This window comes from Phyllobates terribilis, unplaced genomic scaffold (assembly GCF_046119375.1).
Source record: "Phyllobates terribilis strain yellow unplaced genomic scaffold, ASM4611937v1 Scaffold_10__3_contigs__length_209671492, whole genome shotgun sequence".
NCBI classification, from domain to species: Eukaryota; Metazoa; Chordata; class Amphibia; order Anura; family Dendrobatidae; genus Phyllobates; species Phyllobates terribilis.
Window position 1 is genome coordinate 202096553 of NW_027362770.1, and position 26660 is coordinate 202123212.

Sequence of the window (26660 nt, forward strand, 5' to 3'; positions counted from 1 at the left end):
ACCTGTACATTATACACCTGTACATTATATACCTGTACATTATACACCTGTACATTATATACCTGTACATTATACACCTGTTTGCCCTCATACATACCCCATGCAGATGCTCCTGCGCCTTCCCCTTTAAGTGTAACGTTAATTATTGCGGGAGCTTATTAGTGTCGGTGGTGACAGGAGCCGCACACTGTTTTCCTGTCCTCTCCGCAGTGATGATTGGGGTCTTCTCCTCCTCCTATAGATGGGGCTCTCAGCTCCCGGTGGTCCCATCCTGTGCAGTGCCCGCCCCCTCCCTGTCCGGGGTCTCCCCTCCCCCAGTGCAGGGCTGCTCATCACTCCCACCATCCCGGAGCCGGTGTCTCCTCAGTGAGTAGCAGGGCAGTTGGGGGGTGGAGGATGGGGGTTGTCGTCACATCCTTGTAGATGATGTTGGGGGTCACTGCTGTGGGATCGCGCTGTTTCTCGGTGTCTGTCTTGCAGCTCATCATTTAGGGAGGATGAGGGTGATTACAGCAGCGATGACAGCTGTGGGGGGACACGGGTAGTGTAGGGGTCTGTATGTGACGTGATGGCCGGGCAGGGGAGGGTTAATGTCTGTGTGTGTCTGTGTGTGTGTATATATATGTATTTATGTGAGGAGATAAATATGTACATGTATAAATACCGATACATGCGTCCTGTACTGTGTGGCCGGCAGGGGGCGCTGTGTGCTAACATTGTGTGGTAGATACAGAAACCACGTGACCTGTACAGGGACAGTGTACAACCTGAATTACCTGCTGTATTATAATCCAGAGCTGCACTCACTATTCTGCTGGTGCAGTCACTGTGTACATACATTACATTACTGATCCTGAGTTACATCCTGTATTATACTCCAGAGCTGCACTCACTATTCTGCTGGTGCAGTCACTGTGTACATACATTACATTACTGATCCTGAGTTACACCCTGTATTATACTCCAGAGCTGCACTCACTATTCTGCTGGTGCAGTCACTGTGTACATACATTACATTACTGATCCTGAGTTACATCCTGTATTATACTCCAGAGCTGCACTCACTATTCTGCTGGTGGAGTCACCGTGTACATACATTACATTACTGATCCTGAGTTACCTCCTGTATTATACTCCAGAGCTGAACTCACTATTCTGCTGGTGCAGTCACTGTGTACATACATTACATTACTGATCCTGAGTTACCTCCTGTATTATACTCCAGAGCTGCACTCACTATTCTGCTGGTGCAGTCACTGTGTACATACATTACATTACTGATCCTGAGTTACCTCCTGTATTATACTCCAGAGCTGAACTCACTATTCTGCTGGTGGAGTCACCGTGTACATACATTACATTACTGATCCTGAGTTACCTCCTGTATTATACTCCAGAGCTGAACTCACTATTCTGCTGGTGCAGTCACTGTGTACATACATTACATTACTGATCCTGAGTTACCTCCTGTATTATACTCCAGAGCTGAACTCACTATTCTGCTGGTGCAGTCACGGTGTACATACATTACATTACTGATCCTGAGTTACATCCTGTATTATACTCCAGAGCTGAACTCACTATTCTGCTGGTGCAGGCACTGTGTACATACATTACATTACTGATCCTGAGTTACCTCCTGTATTATACTCCAGAGCTGCACTCACTATTCTGCTGGTGCAGTCACTGTGTACATACCTTACATTACTGATCCTGAGTTACATCCTGTATTATACTCCAGAGCTGCACTCACTATTCTGCTGGTGCAGTCACTGTGTACATACATTACATTACTGATCCTGAGTTACATCCTGTATTATACTCCAGAGCTGAACTCACTATTCTGCTGGTGCAGTCACTGTGTACATACCTTACATTACTGATCCTGAGTTACCTCCTGTATTATACTCCAGAGCTGCACTCACTATTCTGCTGGTGCAGGCACTGTCTACATACATTACATTACTGATCCTGAGTTACATCCTGTATTATACTCCAGAGCTGAACTCACTATTCTGCTGGTGCAGTCACTGTGTACATACATTACATTACTGATCCTGAGTTACATCCTGTATTATACTCCAGAGCTGCACTCACTATTCTGCTGGTGCAGTCACTGTGTACATACATTACATTACTGATCCTGAGTTACATCCTGTATTATACTCCAGAGCTGCACTCACTATTCTGCTGGTGCAGTCACTGTGTACATACATTACATTACTGATCCTGAGTTACATCCTGTATTATACTCCAGAGCTGCATTCACTATTCTGCTGGTGCAGTCACTGTGTACAGACATTACTTTACTGATCCTGAGTTACATCCTGTATTATACCCCAGAGCTGCACTCACTATTCTGCTGGGGCATTTACTGAGTATGGATAGTATACTGGAGCTATTACTCTGTACATCACTGCGGGGGGCTCTTTGTGTCACTGTACGATGCAGGTGTAGTAATTACTGTGCCCCTCGATTCTCCCCATACACTGCCCCCTGTAGCCTGCTCACCCCCTGGGTCACTGGTTGTATTAGTACATACACCTCTTTGCCCTTCCCCAGAAGGTGCAGACCCCCAGATACAGAACAGAGGGGCTCACATACAGGTAAAGCTCTGTAATGGTCATCCAATAGAGCCCCCCCGATCAGCAGCCCGTCAATTAGCAGCTCCCAAATCAGCAGCCCCACGATCAGCAACCCCCCAATCATCTGCTCCCGAATTAGCAGCCCCCAATCAGCGGCCCCCCAATCATCTGCTCCCTGATTAGCAGCCCCCAATCAGAAGCCCCCCGATCAGCAGCCCCCCGATTAGCAGCCCCCCAATCAGCAGCCCCCCCGATCAGCAGCCCCCCGATTAGCAGCACCCCAATCAGCAGCCCCCCCGATCAGCAGCTCCCCCGATCAGCAGCTCCCCGATCAGCAGCCCCCCCGATCAGCAGCTCCCCCGATCAGCAGCTCCCCGATCAGCTCCCCCGATCAGCAGCCCCCCCGATCAGCAGCTCCCCCGATCAGCAGCTCCCCGATCAGCAGCCCCCCCGATCAGCAGCTCCCCCGATCAGCAGCCCCCCCCGATCAGCAACTCCCCCGATCAGCAGCCCCCCCGATCAGCAGCTCTCCCGATCAGCAGCTCTCCCGATCAGCTACTCCCCCGATCAGCAGCCCCCCCGATCAGCAGCTCTCCCGATCAGCAGCTCCCCCGATCAGCAGCTCCCAATCAGCGGCCCCCAATCAGCAGCCTCCCGATCAGCAGCCCCCCGATCAGCAGCTCCCCCGATCAGCAGCTCCCCCGATCAGCAGCCTCCCCGATCAGCAGCTCCCCCGATCAGCAGCCCCCCCGATCAGCAGCTCCCCCGATCAGCAGCTCCCCCGATCAGCAGCCTCCCCGATCAGCAGCTCCCCCGATCAGCAGCCTCCCCGATCAGCAGCTCCCCCGATCAGCAGCCCCCCCGATCAGCAGCCCCCCCGATCAGCAGCTCCCCCGATCAGCAGCCTCCCCCGATCAGCAGCTCCCCGATCAGCAGCTCCCCCGATCAGCAGCTCCCCCGATCAGCAGCCTCCCCGATCAGCAGCTCCCCCGATCAGCAGCCCCCCCGATCAGCAGCTCCCCAATCAGCAGCCCCCCAATCAGCAGCCCCCCGATCAGCAGCTCCCCGATCAGCAGACCCCCGATCAGCAGCCCCCCCGATCAGCAGCCCCCAGGACTTGTCCTGTCTCACTGCACCACTATAGCTGGAGTCTGCACTTGTCCTCCTTAACTGAACCCCCAGATCAGCAGAGGTCAATAGGCCCCCCCATATCCAGAGCCTCCCAGCTTGTAAAGGTGACCCCCAAATATGTTGTCCCATGGAGAAGCCCCCCAGGAGCTGATCCCCGGGCGCCCCTGGAGCTGCTGCTGACGCTCCTGTTTCCTCTCCAGCTCTTGAGATTCTCAACATAATTTGGGACTGGAGCAGAAGATCGGAGAGGAAACTGGAGAGGAGGCAGCAGCTGATCTCACAGCCTAAAAATAATCCCGCTGCATCCCGGAGCCGAGTGCCAGAAGCCCCCAGAGCCGAGTGCCAGAAGCCCCCAGAGCCCAGTGCCAGAAGCCCCCAGAGCCCAGTGCAAGAAGCCCCCAGAGCCCAGTGAGAGACGCCCCCAGAGCCGAGTGCAAGAAGCCCCCAGAGCCCAGTGACAGACGCCCCCAGAGCCCAGTGACAGACGCCCCCAGAGCCCAGTGACAGACGCCCCCAGAGCCGAGTGCCAGAAGCCCCCAGATCCCAGTGCCAGAAGCCCCCAGAGCCCAGTGCAAGAAGCCCCCAGAGTCGAGTGCAAGAAGCCCCCAGAGCCCGGTGCAAGAAGCCCCCAGAGTCCAGTGCCAGACTCCCCCAGAGCCGAGTGCAAGAAGCCCCCAGAGCCCAGTGCCAGACTCCCCCAGATCCGAGTGCAAGAAGCCCCCAGAGCCGAGTGCAAGAAGCCCCCAGAGTCCAGTGACAGAATCCCCCAGAGCCGAGTGCCAGAAGCCCCCAGAGCCGAGTGCCAGAAGCCCCCAGAGCCCAGTGACAGAAGCCCCCAGAGCCGAGTGCAAGAAGCCCCCAGAGCCGAGTGCCAGAAGCCCCCAGAGCCGAGTGCCAGAAGCCCCCAGAGCCGAGTGCAAGAAGCCCCCAGAGCCGAGTGCAAGAAGCCCCCAGAGCACTGTCTGCCCTGTCCGCAGCAGCCACCTGGAGTCTCACCCCACAAGGTAGGAGCCTGGGGGGTCAGTGCTGGAGGAATCAATGCTGGAGGGGTCAGTGCTGGAGGGGTCAGTGCTGGAGGGGTCAGTTCCGGAGTGGTCAGTGCTGGAGGGGTCAGTTGTGGAGTGGTGAGTTCTGGAGGGGTCAGTTCCGGAGTGGTCAGTGCTGGAGGGGTCAGTTCCGGAGTGGTCAGTGCTGGAGGGGTCAGTTCTGGAGTGGTCAGTGCTAGAGGGGTCAGTGCTGGAGGGATCAATGCTGGAGGGGTCAGTTCCAGAGTGGTCAGTGCTGGAGGGGTCAGTGCTGGAGGGGTCAGTTCCGGAGTGGTCAGTGCTGGAGGGGCAGTTGTGGAGTGGTCAGTGCTGGAGGGGTCAGTTCTGGAGTGGTCAGTGCTAGAGGGGTCAGTGCTGGAGGGATCAATGCTGGAGGGGTCAGTTCTGGAGTGGTCAGTGCTGGAGGGGTCAGTTGTGGAGTGGTCAGTGCTGGAGGGGTCAGTTCCGGAGTGGTCAGTGCTGGAGGGGTCAGTTCTGGAGTGGTCAGTGCTGGAGGGGTCAGTTGTGGAGTGGTCAGTGCTGGAGGGGTCAGTTCTGGAGTGGTCAGTGCTGGAGGGGTCAGTTCTGGAGTGGTCAGTGCTGGATGGGGTCAGTTCTGGAGTGGTCAGTGCTGGAGGGGTCAGTTCTGGAGTGGTCAGTGCTGGAGGGGTCAGTTCTGGAGTGGTCAGTGCTGTAGTAGACACATGGGGTCAGTGCTGATGGTGGGGATCAATGCTAGGGGGGTCAGTGCTGGGGTCTGGATGGTCTTCATCATTCCTCTAGTCCTGATCAGTGTCAGAACGGTTGGAGGCTGTACATTAACCCCCGATGCGCCCGCTGCCCCCTGGACCTTGTTACACTGGATCTGCTCCATGTTGTGAAATCATTGATATTTCTATTGATTTAAAACTGTAAATATTGTGATACTTTGTATCTGTGCAAAACACCCGACAGTATTCAATGCACCCCCTGTATATAATATATATCGTATCCCCCTGTATATAATATATGTAGAATCTCCCTGTATATAATAATATATATTGTATCCCCCTGTATATAATATATGTAGAATCCCCTTGTATATAATATATGTAGAATCCCCCTGTATATAATATTTAATAATAATAATAATATAGTATCCCTTGTATATAATATATATTGTTTCCTCTGTATATATGTAGTATCCCCCTGTATATAATATATATCGTATCCCCCTGTATATAATATATGTAGAATCCCCCTGTATATAATATATATCGTATCCCCCTGTATATAATATATGTAGAATCCCCCTGTATATAATAATATATATTGTATCCCCCTGTATATAATATATATCGTATCCCCTTGTATATAATATATGTAGAATCCCCCTGTATATAATATATATCGTATCCCCCTGTATATAATATATGTAGAATCCCCCTGTATATAATAATATATATTGTATCCCCCTGTATATAATATATATCGTATCCCCCTGTATATAATATATGTAGAATCCCCCTGTATATAATAATATATCGTATCCCCCTGTATATAATATATGTAGAATCCCCCTGTATATAATATATAATAATATAGTATCCCCTGTATATAATATATATTGTATCCTCTGTATATATGTAGTATCCCCCTGTATATAATATATATCGTATCCCCTTGTATATAATATATGTAGAATCCCCCTGTATATAATATATATCGTATCCCCTTGTATATAATATATGTAGAATCCCCCTGTATATAATATATATCGTATCCCCTTGTATATAATATATGTAGAATCCCCCTGTATATAATATATATCGTATCCCCCTGTATATAATATATGTAGAATCCCCCTGTATATAATATATAATAATATAGTATCCCCTGTATATAATATATATTGTATCCTCTGTATATATGTAGTATCCCCCTGTATATAATATATATCGTATCCCCCTGTATATAATATATGTAGAATCCCCCTGTATATAATAATATATCGTATCCCCCTGTATATAATATATGTAGAATCCCCCTGTATATAATATATAATAATATAGTATCCCCTGTATATAATATATATTGTATCCTCTGTATATATGTAGTATCCCCCTGTATATAATATATATCGTATCCCCTTGTATATAATATATGTAGAATCCCCCTGTATATAATATATATCGTATCCCCTTGTATATAATATATGTAGAATCCCCCTGTATATAATATATAATAATATAGTATCCCCTGTATATAATATATATTGTATCCTCTGTATATATATCGTATCCCCCTGTATATAATATATGTAGAATCCCCCTGTATATAATATATGTAGAATCCCCCTGTATATAATAATATATATCGTATCCCCCTTTACATTATATACATTGTTTCCTGCAGTTTTTCGCTTTCTCTGGTTCTAGAGATTTCCATCCAGTTGTTTCTTGCACAATTTGTCCTCATTTCCCAACTGATGAAATGTGTCCTGTTCCCAAACATTTACCGAACAATGGATGACGAAGGTGTGATCCCATCCTGATACATCATCAGATCCCTGGAACCAGTTATTATAGATCCCTGTGTGATCACTGTCGTCAACAGGAGAACCTGTGTACATACATTACTGATCCTGAGTTACATCCTGTATTTTACTCCAGAGCTGCACTCACTATTCTGCTGGTGCAGTCACTGTGTACATACATTACATTACTGATCCTGAGTTACATCCTGTATTATACCCCAGAGCTGCACTCACTATTCTGCTGGTGCAGTCACTGTATACATACATTACATTACTGATCCTGAGTTACATCCTGTATTATACCCCAGAGCTGCACTCACTATTCTGCTGGTGCAGTCACTGTATACATACATTACATTACTGATCCCGAGTTACATCCTGTATTATACTCCAGAGCTGCACTCACTATTCTGCTGGTGCAGTCACTGTGTACATACATTACATTACTGATCCTGAGTTACATCCTGTATTATACCCCAGAGCTGCACTCACTATTCTGCTGGTGCAGTCACTGTATACATACATTACATTACTGATCCTGAGTTACATCCTGTATTATACCCCAGAGCTGCACTCACTATTCTGCTGGTGCAGTCACTGTATACATACATTACATTACTGATCCCGAGTTACATCCTGTATTTTACTCCAGAGCTGCACTCACTATTCTGCTGGTGCAGTCACTGTGTACATACATTACATTACTGATCCTGAGTTACCTCCTGTATTATACCCCAGAGCTGCACTCACTATTCTGCTGGTGCAGTCACTGTGTACATACATTACATTACTGATCCTGAGTTACATCCTGTATTATACTCCAGAGCTGCAGTCACTATTCTGCTGGTGCAGTCACTGTGTACATACATTACATTACTGATCCTGAGTTACATCCTGTATTATACTCCAGAGCTGCAGTCACTATTCTGCTGGTGCAGTCACTGTGTACATACATTACATTACTGATCCTGAGTTACCTCCTGTATTATACTCCAGAGCTGCAGTCACTATTCTGCTGGTGCAGTCACTGTGTACATACATTACATTACTGATCCTGAGTTACCTCCTGTATTATACTCCAGAGCTGCACTCACTATTCTGCTGGTAGAGTCAATGTGTACATACATTACATTACTGATCCTGAGTTACCTCCTGTATTATTCTCCAGAGCTGCACTCACTATTCTGCTGGTGCAGTCACTGTGTACATATATTACATTACTGATCCTGAGTTACCTCCTGTATTATACCCCACAGCTGCACTCACTATTCTGCTGGTGCAGTCACTGTGTACATACATTACATTACTGATCCTGAGTTACATTCTGTATTATACTCCAGAGCTGCACTCACTATTCTGCTGGTGCAGTCACTGTGTACATACATTACTGATCCTGAGTTACATCCTGTATTATACTCCAGAGCTGCACTCACTATTCTGCTGGTGCAGTCACTGTGTACATACATTACATTACTGATCCTGAGTTACATCCTGTATTATACTCCAGAGCTGCACTCACTATTCTGCTGGTGGAGTCACTGTGTACATACATTACATTACTGATCCTGAGTTACATCCTGTATTATACTCCAGAGCTGCACTCACTATTCTGCTGGTGCAGTCACTGTGTACATACATTACATTACTGATCCTGAGTTACATCCTGTATTATACTCCAGAGCTGCACTCACTATTCTGCTGGTGCAGTCACTGTGTACATACATTACATTACTGATCCTGAGTTACATCCTGTATTATACTCCAGAGCTGCACTCACTATTCTGCTGGTGCAGTCACTGTGTACATACATTACATTACTGATCCTGAGTTACCTCCTGTATTATACTCCAGAGCTGCACTCACTATTCTGCTGGTGCAGTCACTGTGTACATACATTACATTACTGATCCTGAGTTACATCCTGTATTATACTCCAGAGCTGCACTCACTATACTGCTGGTGCAGTCACTGTGTACATACATTACATTACTGATCCTGAGTTACATCCTGTATTATACCCCAGAGCTGCACTCACTATTCTGCTGGTGCAATCACTGTGTACATACATTACATTACTGATCCTGAGTTACATCCTGTATTATACTCCAGAGCTGCACTCACTATTCTGCTGGTGCAGTCACTGTGTACATACATTACATTACTGATCCTGAGTTACATCCTGTATTATAGTCCAGAGCTGCACTCACTATTCTGCTGGTGCAGTCACTGTGTACATACATTACATTACTGATCCTGAGTTACATCCTGTATTATACTCCAGAGCTGCACTCACTATTCTGCTGCTGCAGTCACTGTGCACATACATTACATTACTGATCCTGAGTTACATCCTGTATTATACCCCAGAGCTGCACTCACTATTCTGCTGGTGCAGTCACTGTGTACATACATTACATTACTGATCCTGAGTTACCTCCTGTATTATACCCCAGAGCTGCACTCACTATTCTGCTGGTGCAGTCACTGTGTACATACATTACATTACTGATCCTGAGTTACATCCTGTATTATACTCCAGAGCTGCACTCACTATTCTGCTGGTGCAGTCACTGTGTACATACATTACATTACTGATCCTGAGTTACATCCTGTATTATACCCCAGAGCTGCACTCACTATTCTGCTGGTGCAGTCACTGTATACATACATTACATTACTGATCCTGAGTTACATCCTGTATTATACCCCAGAGCTGCACTCACTATTCTGCTGGTGCAGTCACTGTATACATACATTACATTACTGATCCCGAGTTACATCCTGTATTTTACTCCAGAGCTGCACTCACTATTCTGCTGGTGCAGTCACTGTGTACATACATTACATTACTGATCCTGAGTTACCTCCTGTATTATACCCCAGAGCTGCACTCACTATTCTGCTGGTGCAGTCACTGTGTACATACATTACATTACTGATCCTGAGTTACATCCTGTATTATACTCCAGAGCTGCACTCACTATTCTGCTGGTGCAGTCACTATTCTGCTGGTAGAGTCACTGTGTACATACATTACATTACTGATCCTGAGTTACATCCTGTATTATACTCCAGAGCTGCAGTCACTATTCTGCTGGTGCAGTCACTGTGTACATACATTACATTACTGATCCTGAGTTACATCCTGTATTATACTCCAGAGCTGCAGTCACTATTCTGCTGGTGCAGTCACTGTGTACATACATTACATTACTGATCCTGAGTTACCTCCTGTATTATACTCCAGAGCTGCACTCACTATTCTGCTGGTAGAGTCAATGTGTACATACATTACATTACTGATCCTGAGTTACCTCCTGTATTATTCTCCAGAGCTGCACTCACTATTCTGCTGGTGCAGTCACTGTGTACATATATTACATTACTGATCCTGAGTTACCTCCTGTATTATACCCCACAGCTGCACTCACTATTCTGCTGGTGCAGTCACTGTGTACATACATTACATTACTGATCCTGAGTTACATTCTGTATTATACTGCAGAGCTGCACTCACTATTCTGCTGGTGCAGTCACTGTGTACATACATTACTGATCCTGAGTTACATCCTGTATTATACTCCAGAGCTGCACTCACTATTCTGCTGGTGCAGTCACTGTGTACATACATTACATTACTGATCCTGAGTTACATCCTGTATTATACCACAGAGCTGTACTCACTATTCTGCTGGTGCAGTCACTGTGTACATACATTACTGATCCTGAGTTACCTCCTGTATTATACTCCAGAGCTGCACTCACTATTCTGCTGGTGGAGTCACTGTGTACATACATTACATTACTGATCCTGAGTTACATCCTGTATTATACTCTAGAGCTGCACTCACTATTCTGCTGGTGCAGTCACTGTGTACATACATTACATTACTGATCCTGAGTTACATCCTGTATTATACTCCAGAGCTGCACTCACTATTCTGCTGGTGCAGTCACTGTGTACATACATTACATTACTGATCCTGAGTTACCTCCTGTATTATACTCCAGAGCTGCACTCACTATTCTGCTGGTGCAGTCACTGTGTACATACATTACATTACTGATCCTGAGTTACATCCTGTATTATACTCCAGAGCTGCACTCACTATTCTGCTGGTGCAATCACTGTGTACATACATTACATTACTGATCCTGAGTTACATCCTGTATTATACTCCAGAGCTGCACTCACTATTCTGCTGGTGCAGTCACTGTGTACATACATTACATTACTGATCCTGAGTTACCTCCTGTATTATACCCCAGAGCTGCACTCACTATTCTGCTGGTGCAGTCACTGTGTACATACATTACATTACTGATCCTGAGTTACCTCCTGTATTATACTCCAGAGCTGCACTCACTATTCTGCTGGTGCAATCACTGTGTACATACATTACATTACTGATCCTGAGTTACATCCTGTATTATACTCCAGAGCTGCACTCACTATTCTGCTGCTGCAGTCACTGTGCACATACATTACATTACTGATCCTGAGTTACATCCTGTATTATAGTCCAGAGCTGCACTCACTATTCTGCTGGTGCAGTCACTGTGTACATACATTACATTACTGATCCTGAGTTACATCCTGTATTATACTCCAGAGCTGCACTCACTATTCTGCTGCTGCAGTCACTGTGTGCATATTACATTACTGATCCTGAGTTACCTCCTGTATTATACTCCAGAGCTGCACTCACTATTCTGCTGGTGCAGTCACTGTGTACATACATTACATTACTGATCCTGAGTTACCTCCTGTATTATACTCCAGAGCTGCACTCACTATTCTGCTGGTGCAGTCACTGTGTACATACATTACATTACTGATCCTGAGTTACATCCTGTATTATACTCCAGAGCTGCACTCACTATTCTGCTGGTGCAGTCACTGTGTGCATACATTACATTACTGATCCTGAGTTACCTCCTGTATTATACTCCAGAGCTGCACTCACTATTCTGCTGGTGCAGTCACTGTGTACATACATTACATTACTGATCCTGAGTTACATCCTGTATTATACTCCAGAGCTGCACTCACTATTCTGCTGGTGCAGTCACTGTGTACATACATTACATTACTGATCCTGAGTTACATCCTGTATTATACTCCAGAGCTGCACTCACTATTCTGCTGGTGCAGTCACTGTGTACATACATTACCGATCATGAGTTACATCCTGTATTATACCCCAGAGCTGCACTCACTATTCTGCTGGTGCAGTCACTGTGTACATACATTACATTACTGATCCTGAGTTACATCCTGTATTATACTCCAGAGCTGCACTCACTATTCTGCTGGTGCAGTCACTGTGTACATACATTACATTACTGATCCTGAGTTACATCCTGTATTATACTCCAGAGCTGCATCTCATTTTTACACTACAGCGGGTGGACTCTGTGTCCGTGGTACTGTGATTGCAGCTCTGGATGTGAGCGGAGTATATTCTGCCGCTGACTCCATCTTCTGTGTTTGCAGGTAGATATGAGCCTCTCGTTCTGTGGGAATAACACTAACACCTCCTACAATGTGAATAACGGCGTGCTGAACAACATCTGCTTCCTGGACGCCCTGAACCTCGTCCCTCACGTCTTCCTGCTCTTCATCACTTTTCCAATTCTCTTCATTGGTGAGTGCCATGTGGTCTATTCCTGATTATGGGGGTGCATACATATAAATGGGCTGCTCCTGATTATGGGGGTTCATACATATATATGTGCTGCTCCTGATTATGGGGGTGCATACATATATATGGGCTGCTCCTGATTATGGGGGTTCATACATATATATGGGCTGCTCCTGATTATGGGGGTTCATACATATATATGGGCTGCTCCTGATTATGGGGGTTCATACATATATATGGGCTGCTCCTGATTATGGGGGTGCATACATATATATGGGCTGCTCCTGATTATGGGGGTTCATACATATATATGGGCTGCTCCTGATTATGGGGGTTCATACATATATATGGGCTGCTCCTTATTATGGGGGTTCATACATATATATGGGCTGCTGCTGATTATGGGGGTTCATACATATATATGGGCTGCTCCTGATTATGGGGGTACATACATATATATGTGCTGCTCCTGATTATGGGGGTGCATACATATATATGGGCTGCTCCTGATTATGGGGGTTCATACATATATATGGGCTGCTCCTGATTATGGGGGTGCAAACATATATATGGGCTTCTCCTGATTATGGGGTTGCAAACTTATATGGGCTGCTCCTGATTATGGGGGTGCATACATATATATGGACTGCTCCTGATTATGGTGGTGAATACATATATATGAGCTGCTCCTGATTATGGGGGTTCATACATATATATGGGCTGCTCCTTATTATGGGGGATCATACATATATATGGGCTGCTCCTTATTATGGGGGTTCATACATATATATGGGCTGCTGCTGATTATGGGGGTTCATACATATATATGGGCTGCTCCTTATTATGGGGGTTCATACATATATAGGCTGCTCCTGATTATGGGGGTGCATACATATATATGGGCTGCTTCTTATTTTGGGGGTTCATACATATATAGGCTGCTGCTGATTATTGGGGTTCATACATATATATGGGCTGCTCCTTATTATGGGGGTTCATACATATATAGGCTGCTCCTGATTATGGGAGTTCATACATATATATGGGCTGCTCCTGATTATGGGGGTGTACACATATATGGGCTGCTCCTGATTATGGGGGTGTACACATATATGGGCTGCTCCTGATTATTATTATTATTATTATTTATTATTATAGCGCCATTTATTCCATGGCGCTTTACATGTGATAGGGATATACATAACAAAAGCATTTACATAATCTTAACAAAACGAGTCAGCGACTGGTCCAGGAGGAGAGAGGACCCTGCCCGCGAGGGCTCACAGTCTACAAGGGATGGGTAAGGATACAGTAGGTGAGGGTAGAGCTGGTCGTGCAGTGGTGTTTACTGCAGGTTGTAGGCTTGTCGGAAGAGGTGGGTCTTCAGGTTCCTTTTGAAGGTTTCCACGGTCGGCGAGAGTCTGATATGTTGGGGTAGAGAGTTATTATGGGGGTTCATACATATATTTGGGCTGCTCCTGATTATGGGGGTTTATACATATAAATGGGCTGCTCCTGATTATGGGGGTTCATACATATATATGGGCTGCTCCTGATTATGGGGGTGCAAACATATATATAGGCTGCTCCTGATTATGGGGGTGCAAACATATATATGGGCTGCTCCTGATTATGGGGGTTCATACACATGTATGGGCTGCTCCGGATTATGGGGGTTCATACATATATATGGGCTGCTCCTTATTATGGGGGTTCATACATATATATGGGCTGCTCCTTATTATGGGGGTTCATACATATATAGGCTGCTCCTGATTATGGGAGTGCATACATATATATGAGCTGCTCCTGATTCTGGGGGTGCAAACATATATATGGGCTGCTCCTGATTATGGGGGTTCATACACATGTATGGGCTGCTCCGGATTATGGGGGTTCATACATATATATGGGCTGCTCCTTATTATGGGGGTTCATACATATATAGGCTGCTCCTGATTATGGGAGTGCATACATATATATGAGCTGCTCCTGATTATGGGGGTGCAAACATATATATGGGCTGCTCCTGATTATGGGGGTTCATACACATGTATGGGCTGCTCCGGATTATGGGGGTTCATACATATATATGGGCTGCTCCTTATTATGGGGGTTCATACATATATATGGGCTGCTCCTTATTATGGGGGTTCATACATATATAGGCTGCTCCTGATTATGGGAGTTCATACATATATATGGGCTGCTCCTGATTCTGGGGTTGTACACATATATGGGCTGCTCCTGATTATGGGGGTTCATGCATATATTTGGGCGGCTCCTGATTATGGAGGTTTATACATATAAATGGGCTGCTCCTGATTATGGGCGTGCATACATATATATGGGCTGCTCCGGATTATGGGGGTTCATACATATAAATGGGCTGCTCCTGATTATGGGGGTACATACATATGTATGGGCTGCTCCTGATTATGGGGGTTCATACATATATATGGGATGCACCTGATTATGGGGGTGCAAAGATATATATATATATATGCTTATAGGCTGCTCTTTATTATGGAGATACATACATGTATATGGGCTGCTCCTGTATATGTGGGTGCATACATGTATATGGGCTGCTCCTGATTATGGGGGTGTATACATGTATATGGGCTGCTCCTGATTATGGGGGTGCATACATATATAGGCTGCTCCTGCATATGGGGTGCATACATGTATATGGGCTGCTCCTGATTATGGTGGTACATACATGTATATGGGCTGCTCCTTATTATGGGGGTGCATACATATACAGTACAGACCAAAGTTTGGACACACCTTCTCATTTAAAGATTTTTCTGTATTTTTATGACTATGAAAATTGTACATTCACACTGAAGGCATCAAAACTATGAATTACCACATGTGGAATTATATACTTAACAAAAAAGTGTGAAACAACTGAAAATATGTCTTATATTATAGGGTCTTCACAGTAGCCACCTTTTTCTTTGATGACTGCTTTGCACACTCTTGGCATTCTCTTGATGAGCTTCAAGAGGTAGTCACCGGAAATGGTCTTCCAACAATCTTGAAGGAGTTCCTGCGATTTCTGAGGCTGGTGACTCGGATAAACTTATCCTCAGAAGCAGAGGTGACTCTTGGTCTTCCTTTCCTGGGGCGGTCCTCATGTGAGCCAGTTTCTTTGTGGCGCTTGATGGTTTTTGCAACTGCACTTGGGGACACTTTCAAAGTTTGCCCAATTTTTCGCACTGACTGACCTTCATTTCTTAAAGTAATGATGGCCACTCGTTTTTCTTTACTTAGCTGCTTTTTTCTTGCCATAATACAAATTCTAACAGTCTATTCAGTAGGACTATCAGCTGTGTATCCACCAGACTTCGGCACAACACAACTGATGGTCCCAACCCCATTTATAAGGCAAGAAATCCCACTTATTAAACCTGACAGGGCACACCTGTGAAGAGAAAACCATTTCCGGTGACTACCTCTTGAAGCTCATCAAGAGAATGCCAAGAGTGTGCAAAGCAGTCATCAAAGCAAAAGGTGGCTACTTTGAAGAACCTAGAATATAAGACATATTTTCAGTTGTTTCACACTTTTTTGTTAAGTATATAATTCCACATGTGGTAATTCATAGTTTTGATGCCTTCAGTGTGAATGTACAATTTCCATAGTCAAGAAAATACAGAAAAATCTTTAAATGAGAAGGCGTGTCCAAACTTTTGGTCTGTACTGTATATGATCTGCTTCTGACTATGGGGGTGCATACATACTTACATTAGGACTGATCCTGATCCTGAGGGACATGCATATATGTAAATGGCTCCTGATTATAGGGGTGCATATATGCTGTCATGGCCGAAAGTGTTGGCACCCTTGAAATTGTTACAGAAAATGAAGTATTTCTCGCAGAACATTATCACAATTCCACAGGTTTATCTCCTTTGTGTTTATTGGAACAACACAAAAAATCTGAGAAAAAAAGCAAATTGGACAAAATTTCACACAAAACCTCAAAAAAGGGCCGGACACAATTGTTGGCACCTTTCCAGAATTGTGGGTAAACAGCTTTGTTTCAAGCATGTGATGCTCGTTCACACTCACCTGTGGCAAGTAACAGGTGTGGCCAATATGAAAATCACACCTGATAAAAAGGGAGGAGATTTAATCTCTGCATTGTGTGTCTGTGTGTGCCACACTAAGCATGGAGAACAGAAAGAGGAGAAGAGAACTGTCTGAGGACCTGAGAACCAAAATTGTTGAATATGAACAGTCTCAAGGCTACAAGTCCATCTCCTGAGATCTTGATGTTCTACTGTCCATGGTGGGCAACATAATCAATAGGTTTACAACCCATGGCTCTGTAGATAATCTCCAGGACGTGGACGGCAGATAATTGATGAAAGGTTGTAACGCAGAATAGTCCGGATGGTGGATAAGCTGCTCCAATCAAGTTACAAAGAAATTCAAACTGTCCTGCAGGCTCAGGGTGCATCGGTGTCAGCGCGAACTATCTGTTCACATGTGAATGTAATGAAACGCTATGGCAGAAAGACCCCACTGAATACCGTCTCAGAGCTGTTGCTTAGATGTGAACTGCCTCCCGCCATCATAGACACTCCTTTTGATGATGCTCCAGAGGTTCTCAATGGGGTTGAGGTCAGGGGAGCATGGGGGCCACACCATAAGTTTGTCCCCTTTTATGCCCATAGCAGCCAGAGATGCAGATGTGTTATGTGCAGCATGAGACGGGGCATTATCATGCAAGAAAATGATCTCGATGGTCCAGATGGATGGAGTGGAGGATGGCTGGTTGATGGACACCCCATGCAAACACGGCTACGGCGCTAACAAGGAGGAGGTGGAGTAATGTTTTGGGCTGGAATCATGGGGAGAGAGATTGTCGGCCCTTTTAGGATCCCTGAAGGGGTAAAGATGAACTCCATAATGTATGTAGAGTTTCTCAAACAGCACTTCCTGCCATGGTTCAAGAAGAAGAACCGTGCATTCCGCAGCAAGATCATTTTTCTGCATGATAATGCACCATCTCATGCTGCACATAACACATCTGCATCTCTGGCTGCTGTGGGCATAAAAGGGGACAAACTTATGGTGTGACCCCCATGCTCCCCTGACCTCAACCCCATTCAGAACCTCTGGAGCATCATCAAAAGGAGTGTCTATGATGGCGGGAGGCAGTTCACATCTAAGCAACAGCTCTGGGAGGGTATTCTGCCCTCATGCAAAACAATTGAAGCAGAAACCATCCGAAACCTGACAAATTCAATGGGCGAGAGAGTCCAGAAGCTCCTTTCCAACAAGGGGTCCTATGTGAAAATGTAACATCACCTAAAAGAAAGTTTTGAGTTGTAAACTGTTTGATTTCAGTGTGTAATAACCTGCTAATGCTTATAATTTCACAAATGACCATTTTTTTGTTCTTTATTAAAATGAAAAGGTTGAAAACTGTGCTGTGCATAATAATTTGGAACACAGTGTAGGGAGCGACAGGTATTTTATTCCACAGGGTGCAACCAAATATTAAGGAGGGGAAACAATTGTGTCCGGAGCATTTTTGGGGTTGCGTGTGAAATTATCTCCAATTTGCCTTTTTTTTCAGTTTTTTTTTTGTGTTGTTCTAATAGACACAAAGGAGATAAACTTGTGTATGACAAAACATTGTGACACTTGTCTGGAGGAATGCTTCATTTTCTGGAACAATTTCAAGGGTGACAGCACTTTGGGTCAGGAGTTTGGAGGTGTTCCCCATGCTCAGGATTACAGATGACATGACCCCAGCTGCTGCAGAACCTCGGGTGTAGACTCATCATGTGACCTGCATGGATTTGTCGCGTCCGTGACATTGTGGCTTTTCTGGCTTCTTTGCAGGATGGGGCAGTCAGAGCTCCAAAGTCCAGATCCACCACAACACCTGGCTGCACTTCCCGGGCCACAACCTGCGATGGATCCTGACGTTTGTGCTGCTGTTTGTCCACGTCTGCGAGATCGCGGAGGGCATCGTGTCCGACGCGTGAGTGCCCCCCACACATGACACATTGCTCCACTCACCTCCAGAGCTGCAGACAAACTGATCTCATCTTCTCCTATAATAAAATCAATAAACACTTCTTGTATCCTCTGGAATTATCAACATGACAGAACTACAAACAGAAAGGGGAAAGTGACCTGCTGCCACCCAGCGCGGAGCAGGAGAAAGCGAGGGCAGAGAGGGCAGGAAATGGTCTGAGAGGGGGGAAAAACATGAAATAGACAGCAAACGTCACCACCTCCAGAGCTGCACTCACTATTCTGCTGTTACATCATGTCTTATCCTCCTCCAGTCACCTCCAGAGCTGCAGTCACTATTCTGCTGTTACATCGTGTCTTATCCTCCAGTCTCCCCCAGAGCTGCACTCATTATTCTGCTGTTACATCATGTCTTATCCTCCAGTCACCTCCAGAGCTGCAGTCACTATTCTGCTGTTACATCATGTCTTATCCTCCGATCACCTCCAGAGCTGCACTCACTATTCTGTTGTTACATCATGTCTTATCCTCCAGACCCCTCCAGAGCTGCAGTCACTATTCTGCTGTTACATCATGTCTTATCCTCCGATCACCTCCAGAGCTGCACTCACTATTCTGCTGTTACATCGCGTCTTATCCTCCAGTCACCTCCAGAGCTGCACTCACTATTCTGCTGTTACATCATGTCTTATCCTCCGATCACCTCCAGAGCTGCACTCATTATTCTGCTGTTACATCGCGTCTTATCCTCCAGTCACCTCCAGAGCTGCACTCACTATTCTGCTGTTACATCATGTCTTATCCTCCAGTCACCTCCAGAGCTGCACTCACTATTCTGCTGTTACATGGTGTCTTATCCTCCAGTCACCTCCAGAGCTGCACTCACTATTCTGCTGTTACATCGCGTCTTATCCTCCAGTCACCTCCAGAGCTGCACTCACTATTCTGCTGTTACATCATGTCTTATCCTCCGATCACCTCCAGAGCTGCACTCACTATTCTGCTGTTACATTGTGTCTTATCCTCCAGAGCTGCGCTCACTGTTCTGTCCTCTCTGTGTTGTGCAGGCAGATGACGTCGCGGCACCTCCACCTCTTCATGCCGGCCATTGTTGGTTTCATTGCAGCGACGACGTCCATTATTTATTATCACAACATTGAGACGTCAAACTTCCCCAAACTGTTATTAGGTGAGAAAGAGAGCGCAGAGCGGAGCGAGGAGAGCGCAGAGCGGAGCGAGGAGAGCACAGAGCGGAGCGAGGAGAGCGCAGAGCGGAGCGAGGAGAGCGCAGAGCGGAGCGAGGAGAGCACAGAGCGGAGCGAGGAGAGCGCAGAGCGGAGCGAGGAGAGCACAGAGCGGAGCGAGGAGAGCGCAGAGCGGAGCGAGGAGAGCGCAGAGCGGAGCGAGGAGAGCGCAGAGCGGAGCGAGGAGAGCGCAGAGCAGAGCGGAGCGGAGCGAGGACCGAGCAGAGCGAGGAGAGCAGTGCAGAGCAGAGCGGAGCGAGGAGAGCGCAGAGCGGAGCGAGAAGAGCGCAGAGCGGAGCGAGGAGAGCGCAGAGTGGAGCGAGGAGAGCGCAGAGCAGAGCGGAGCGGAGCGAGGACCGAGCAGAGCGAGGAGAGGGCAGAGCGGAGCGAGGAGAGCACAGAGCGGAGCGAGGAGAGCACAGAGCGGAGCGAGGAGAGCACAGAGCGGAGCGAGGAGAGCACAGAGCGGAGCGAGGAGAGCACAGAGCGGAGCGAGGAGAGCGCAGAGCAGAGCGAGGAGAGCGCAGAGCGGAGCGAGGAGAGCACAGAGCGGAGCGAGGAGAGCGCAGAGCGGAGCGAGGAGAGCGCAGAGCGGAGCGAGGAGAGCGCAGAGCGGAGCGAGGAGAGCGCAGAGCGGAGCGAGGAGAGCGCAGAGCAGAGCGGAGCGGAGCGAGGACCGAGCAGAGCGAGGAGAGCAGTGCAGAGCAGAGCGGAGCGAGGAGAGCGCAGAGCGGAGCGAGAAGAGCGCAGAGCGGAGCGAGGAGAGCGCAGAGTGGAGCGAGGAGAGCGCAGAGCAGAGCGGAGCGGAGCGAGGACCGAGCAGAGCGAGGAGAGCAGTGCAGAGCAGAGCGGAGCGAGGAGAGTGCAGAGCGGAGCGAGGAGAGGGCAGAGCGGAGCGAGGAGAGGGCAGAGCGATGAGAGCGCAGCGCAGAGCGGTGCGAGGAGAGCGCAGAGCGGAGCGAGGAGAGGGCAGAGCGGAGCGAGGAGAGCGCAGAGCGGAGCGAGGAGAGCACAGAGCGGAGCGAGGAGAGCGCAGAGCAGAGCGAGGACCGAGGAGAGCAGTGCAGAGCAGGGCAGAGCGGAGCGAGGAGAGCGCAGAGCGGAGCGAGGAGAGGGCAGAGCGGAGCGAGGAGAGGGCAGAGAGGAGCGAGGAGAGGGCAGAGCGATGAGAGCGCAGCACAGAGCGGTGCGAGGAGAGCAGCGCAGAGCGGTGCGAGGAGAGCAGCGCAGAGCGGTGTGAGGAGAGCGCAGTGCAGAGCAGTGTGAGGAGAGTGCAGTGCAGAGCAGTGTGAGGAGAGCGCAGTGCAGAGCAGTGTGAGGAGAGCGCAGAGCAGTGTGAGGAGAGCGCAGAGCAGTGTGAGGAGAGCGCAGAGCAGTGTGAGGAGAGCGCAGTGCAGAGCAGTGTGAGGAGAGCGCAGAGCAGTGTGAGGAGAGCGCAGAGCGGTGTGAGGAGAGCGCAGAGTGGGGAGATGCGGAGCAGTGTTTATTTGCTGTGCTGGGATCTGCTGTGTGACACTTGCAGCGGCAGGTTCCTGGGGCCTCCAGTTGCCCCCTGTAGTGCACTGACCCCGGTGGTCTTCTCGTGGGCGGTCACGCGGCTGTCTCTTGTGTCCCTGCAGCGCTCTTCCTCTACTGGGTCCTGGCGTTCATCTCTAAGACCATCAAGTTGGTGAAGTATTGTGAGAACGAGATCGGGGTCCACCAGCTGCGCTTCTGCATCACGGGGGCCATGGTGGTCCTGTACGGCCTCCTCATGGCGGTGGAGATCAACGTCATCCGGGTGCGGGTAGGTCTCCGCTGCACTCTGCCGTGCTGCTGCTCCGCCGCTCCAGCTCCACCGCGCTCCTCCGTCGCGCTGCTCCTGCTCCGCTGCTCCTGCTCCACCGCGCTGCTCCTGCTCCGCTGCTCCTGCTCCACCGTGCTGCTCCACTGCTCCTGCTCCACCGTGCTGCTCCTGCTCCGCTGCTCCTGCTCCACCGCGCTGCTCCTGCTCCGCCGCTCCTGCTCCACTGCTCCTGCTCCACCGCGCTGCTCCTGCTCCACTGCGCTGCTCCTGCTCCACTGCGCTGCTCCTGCTCCACCGCTCCTGCTCCACCGCGCTGCTTCTGCTCCACCGTGCTGCTCCACTGCTCCTGCTCCACCGCGCTGCTCCTGCTCCACCGTGCTGCTCCTGCTCCACCGTGCTGCTCCACTGCTCCTGCTCCACCGTGCTGCTCCTGCTCCGCTGCTCCTGCTCCACCGCGCTGCTCCTGCTCCGCCCCTCCTGCTCCACTGCTCCTGCTCCACCGCGCTGCTCCTGCTCCACCGCGCTGCTCCTGCTCCACTGCGCTGCTCCTGCTCCACCGCTCCTGCTCTGCTGCTCCTGCTCCGACGCGCTGCTTCTGCTCCACCGTGCTGCTCCTGCTCTGCTGCTCCTGCTCCACCGCACTGCTTCTGCTCCACTGTTCCTGCTTCACCGCGCTGCTCCTGCTCCACTGCTCCTGCTCCTCTGCTCCTGCTTCACCGCGCTGCTCCTGCTCCGCTGCTCCTGCTCCACCGTGCTGCTCCTGCTCCACCGAGCTGCTCCTGCTCCTCCGCTCCCCTAATATGTCTCCACCATTTTCTTCCAGAAATACGTGTTCTTCATGAGCCCCCAGAAGGTGAAGCCCCCCGAGGACCTGCAGGATCTGGGCGTGCGATTCCTGCAGCCGTTTGTCAACTTACTGTCCAAGGCGACGTACTGGTGGATGAACCCGCTGATCATCGCCGCGCACCGGCGGCCCATCGACCTGAAGACCATTGGCAAGCTGCCCATCGCCATGAGGGCGCTCACCAACTACGTCAGCCTCAAGGAGGCGTATGAGGAGCAGAAGGTGAGGCAGCCGAGGAAGAGGCTGCAGAGAGGGAGGGGAGGCTGCAGAGCGGGAGGGGAGGCTGCGGAGGAATAGGCTGCAGAGCGGGTGGGGAGGCTGCAGAGGAAGAGGCTGCAGAGCGGGAGGAGAGGCTGCAGAGCGGGAGGGAGGCCGCTGAGTGTGAGGGGAGGCTGCTGAGCGGGAGGGGAGACTGCAGAGGAAGAGGCTGCAGAGCGAGAGTGGAGGCTGCAGAGGAAGAGGCTGCAGAGCGTGAGGGGAGGCTGCAGAGAGGGAGAGAGGCTGCAGAGCGTGAGGGGAGGCTGCAGAGCGGGAGGGGAGGCTGCAGAGGAAGAGGCTGCTGAGCGGGAGGGAGGCCGCAGAGCTTGAGGGGAGGATGCAGAGTGTGGGGGAGGCCGCAGAGCTGGAGGTGAGGCCCAGAGTGGGAGGTGAGGAGGCAGAAGAGCAGAAGGTGAGGCTGCAGAGCAGGAAGTGAGGCCTGTGGAACAGAAGGTGAGGCTGCAGAGCGGGATGTGAGGCCTGTGGAGCGGGAGGTGAGGGGCAGCAGAGCAGGAGGGGAGGCTGCAGAGCGGGAGGTGAGGGGCAGCAGAGCAGGAGGGGAGGCTGCAGAGCGGGAGGTGAGGGGCAGCAGAGCAGGAGGGGAGGCTGCAGAGCAGGAGGAGAGGCCGTAGAGCGGGGCGAGGCTGCAGAGCGGGAGGCCGTATAGCGGGGGCGAGGTTGCAGAGCAGGAGGGGAGGCTGCAGAGGAAGAGGCTGCAGAGCGGGAGGGAGGCCGCAGAGCTTGAGGGGAGGATGCAGAGTGTGGGGGAGGCCGCAGAGCTGGAGGTGAGGCCCAGAGCGGGAGGTGAGGGGGCAGAAGAGCAGAAGGTGAGGCTGCAGAGCAGGAAGTGAGGCCTGTGGAACAGAAGGTGAGGCTGCAGAGCGGGATGTGAGGCCTGTGGAGCTGGAGGTGAGGCTGCAGAGCGGGAGGTGAGGCCTGTGGAGCGGGAGGTGAGGGGCAGCAGAGCAGGAGGGGAGGCTGCAGAGCGGGAGGTGAGGGGCAGCAGAGCAGGAGGGGAGGCTGCAGAGCGGGAGGTGAGGGGCAGCAGAGCAGGAGGGGAGGCTGCAGAGCAGGAGGAGAGGCCGTAGAGCGGGGCGAGGCTGCAGAGCGGGAGGCCGTATAGCGGGGGCGAGGTTGCAGAGCAGGAGGGGAGGCTGCAGAGTGGGAGGAGAGGCCGCAGAGCGGGGGCAAGGTTGCAGAGTAGGAGGGGAGGCTGCAGAGCGTGAGGGGAGGCTGCAGAGCGGGAGGAGAGGCAGCAGAGTGGGGGCGAGGTTGCAGAGTAGGAGGGGAGGCTGCAGAGCGTGAGGGGAGGCTGCAGAGCGTGAGGGGAGGCTGCAGAGTGGGAGGGGAGGCTGCAGAGCGGGAGGAGAGGCAGCAGAGTGGGGGCGAGGTTGCAGAGCGGGAGGGGAGGCTGCAGAGCGGGAGCGGAGGCTGCAGAGCGGGAGGAGAGGCTGCAGAGCTGGGGCGAGGTTGCAGAGTGTGAGGAGAGGCTGCAGAGTGGGAGGAGAGGCAGAAGAGTGGGGGCGAGGTTGCAGAGCGTGAGGGGAGGCTGCAGAGTGGGAGGCTGCAGAGCGTGAGGAGAGGCTGCAGAGCTGGGGCGAGGTTGCAGAGCGTGAGGGGAGGCTGCAGAGTGGGAGGAGAGGCAGCAGAGTGGGGGCGAGGTTGCAGAGCCAGGGGGGAGGCTGCAGAGTGTGAGGAGAGGCTGCAGAGCGGGGGCGAGGTTGCAGAGCGTGAGGGGAGGCTGCAGAGCGGGAGGAGAGGCAGCAGAGTGGGGGCGAGTTTGCAAAGCGTGAGGGGAGGCTGCAGAGCGGGAGGAGAGGCTGCAGAGTGGGAGGTTGCAGAGTGTGAGGAGAGGCTGCAGAGCTGGAGCGAGGTTGCAGAGCTGGGGGGGGGCTGCAGAGCGTGAGGAGAGGCTGCAGAGCGGGGGCGGGGTTGCAGAGCGTGAGGGGAGGCTGCAGAGCGGGAGGAGAGGCAGCAGAGTGGGGGCGAGGTTGCAGAGTAGGAGGGGAGGCTGCAGAGCGTGAGGGGAGGCTGCAGAGCATGAGGGGAGGCTGCAGAGCGGGAGGAGAGGCAGCAGAGTGGGGGGGAGACTGCAGAGCGTGAGGGGAGGCTGCAGAGCGTGAGGGGAGGCTGCAGAGCGGGAGGAGAGGCAGCAGAGTGGGGGCGAGGTTGCAGAGCAAGAGGGGAGGCTGCAGAGCGGGAGCGGAGGCTGCAGAGCGGGAGGAGAGACTGCAGAGCTGGGGCGAGGTTGCAGAGTGTGAGGAGAGGCTGCAGAGTGGGAGGAGAGGCAGAAGAGTGGGGGCGAGGTTGCAGAGCGTGAGGGGAGGCTGCAGAGTGGGAGGAGAGGCAGAAGAGTGGGGGCGAGGTTGCAGAGCGTGAGGGGAGGCTGCAGAGCGGGAGGAGATGCTGCAGAGTGGGAGGCTGCAGAGTGTGAGGAGAGGCTGCAGAGCTGGGGCGAGGTTGCAGAGCCGGGGGGGGGGCTGCAGAGCGTGAGGAGAGGCTGCAGAGCGGGGGCGAGGTTGCAGAGCGTGAGGGGAGGCTGCAGAGCGGGAGGAGAGGCAGCAGAGTGGGGGCGAGGTTGCAGAGCCAGGGGGAGGCTGCAGAGTGTGAGGAGAGGCTACAGAGCGGGGGCGAGGTTGCAGAGCGTGAGGGGAGGCTGCAGAGCGGGAGGAGAGGCAGGAGAGTGGGGGCGAGGTTGCAGAGCGTGAGGGGAGGCTGCAGAGCGGGAGGAGAGGCTGCAGAGTGGGAGGTTGCAGAGTGTGAGGAGAGGCTGCAGAGCTGGGGCGAGGTTGCAGAGCCGGGGGAGAGGCTGCAGAGCTGGGGTGAGGTTGCAGAGTGTGAGGAGAGGCTGCAGAGCGGGAGGAGAGGCTGCAGAGCTGGGGTGAGGTTGCAGAGTGTGAGGAGAGGCTGCAGAGCGGGAGGAGAGGCTGCAGAGTGGGAGGAGAGGCAGAAGAGTGGGGGCGAGGTTGCAGAGCGTGAGGGGAGGCTGCAGAGTGGGAGGAGAGGCAGAAGAGTGGGGGCGAGGTTGCAGAGCGTGAGGGGAGGCTGCAGAGCGGGGGCGAGGTTGCAGAGCTGGGGGGGGCTGCAGAGCGTGAGGAGAGGCTGCAGAGCGGGGGCGAGGTTGCAGAGCGTGAGAGGAGGCTACAGAGCGGGAGGCGAGGCAGCAGAGTGGGGGCGAGGTTGCAGAGCCAGGGGGGAGGCTGCAGAGTGTGAGGAGAGGCTGCAGAGCGGGGGTGAGGTTGCAGAGCGTGAGGGGAGGCTGCAGAGCGGGAGGAGAGGCAGCAGAGTGGGGGCGAGGTTGCAGAGCGTGAGGGGAGGCTGCAGAGCGGGAGGAGAGGCTGCAGAGTGGGAGGTTGCAGAGTGTGAGGAGAGGCTGCAGAGCTGGGGCGAGGTTGCAGAGCCGGGGGGGGGGGCTGCAGAGCGTGAGGAGAGGCTGCAGAGCGGGGGTGAGGTTGCAGAGCGTGAGGGGAGGCTGCAGAGCGGGAGGAGAGGCTGCAGAGTGGGAGGAGAGGCCGCAGAGCGGGGGCGAGGTTGCAGAGCGTGAGGGGAGGCTGCAGAGCGGGAGGAGAGGCTGCAGAGTGGGAGGTTGCAGAGTGTGAGGAGAGGCTGGAGAACTGGGGCGAG

The 26660-nt window shown here is 51.1% G+C and overlaps 1 protein-coding gene across 10 annotated transcripts in view; it reads left to right on the forward strand.

The window, feature by feature from the left end:
- The first annotated feature begins 217 nt into the window (after positions 1 to 217).
- ABCC9 (ATP binding cassette subfamily C member 9) overlaps positions 218 to 26660 on the forward strand; it is a 138825-nt gene continuing 112382 nt past the window's right edge. For 6 of the 10 annotated variants that reach the window (XM_073650546.1, XM_073650550.1, XM_073650548.1 and 3 more), the window contains exons 1-6: positions 3910 to 4720; positions 12754 to 12904; positions 18767 to 18908; positions 19972 to 20093; positions 21768 to 21934; positions 22758 to 23000. In XM_073650546.1, coding sequence (XP_073506647.1) covers positions 12760 to 12904; positions 18767 to 18908; positions 19972 to 20093; positions 21768 to 21934; positions 22758 to 23000 — 819 coding nt within the window. In that variant the 5' untranslated portion in view covers positions 3910 to 4720; positions 12754 to 12759. Of the gene's footprint in view, positions 367 to 3909; positions 4721 to 12753; positions 12905 to 18766; positions 18909 to 19971; positions 20094 to 21767; positions 21935 to 22757; positions 23001 to 26660 lie in introns of those variants that run through there. The other 4 variants (XM_073650547.1, XM_073650553.1, XM_073650552.1 and 1 more) reach the window with 4 other exon arrangements.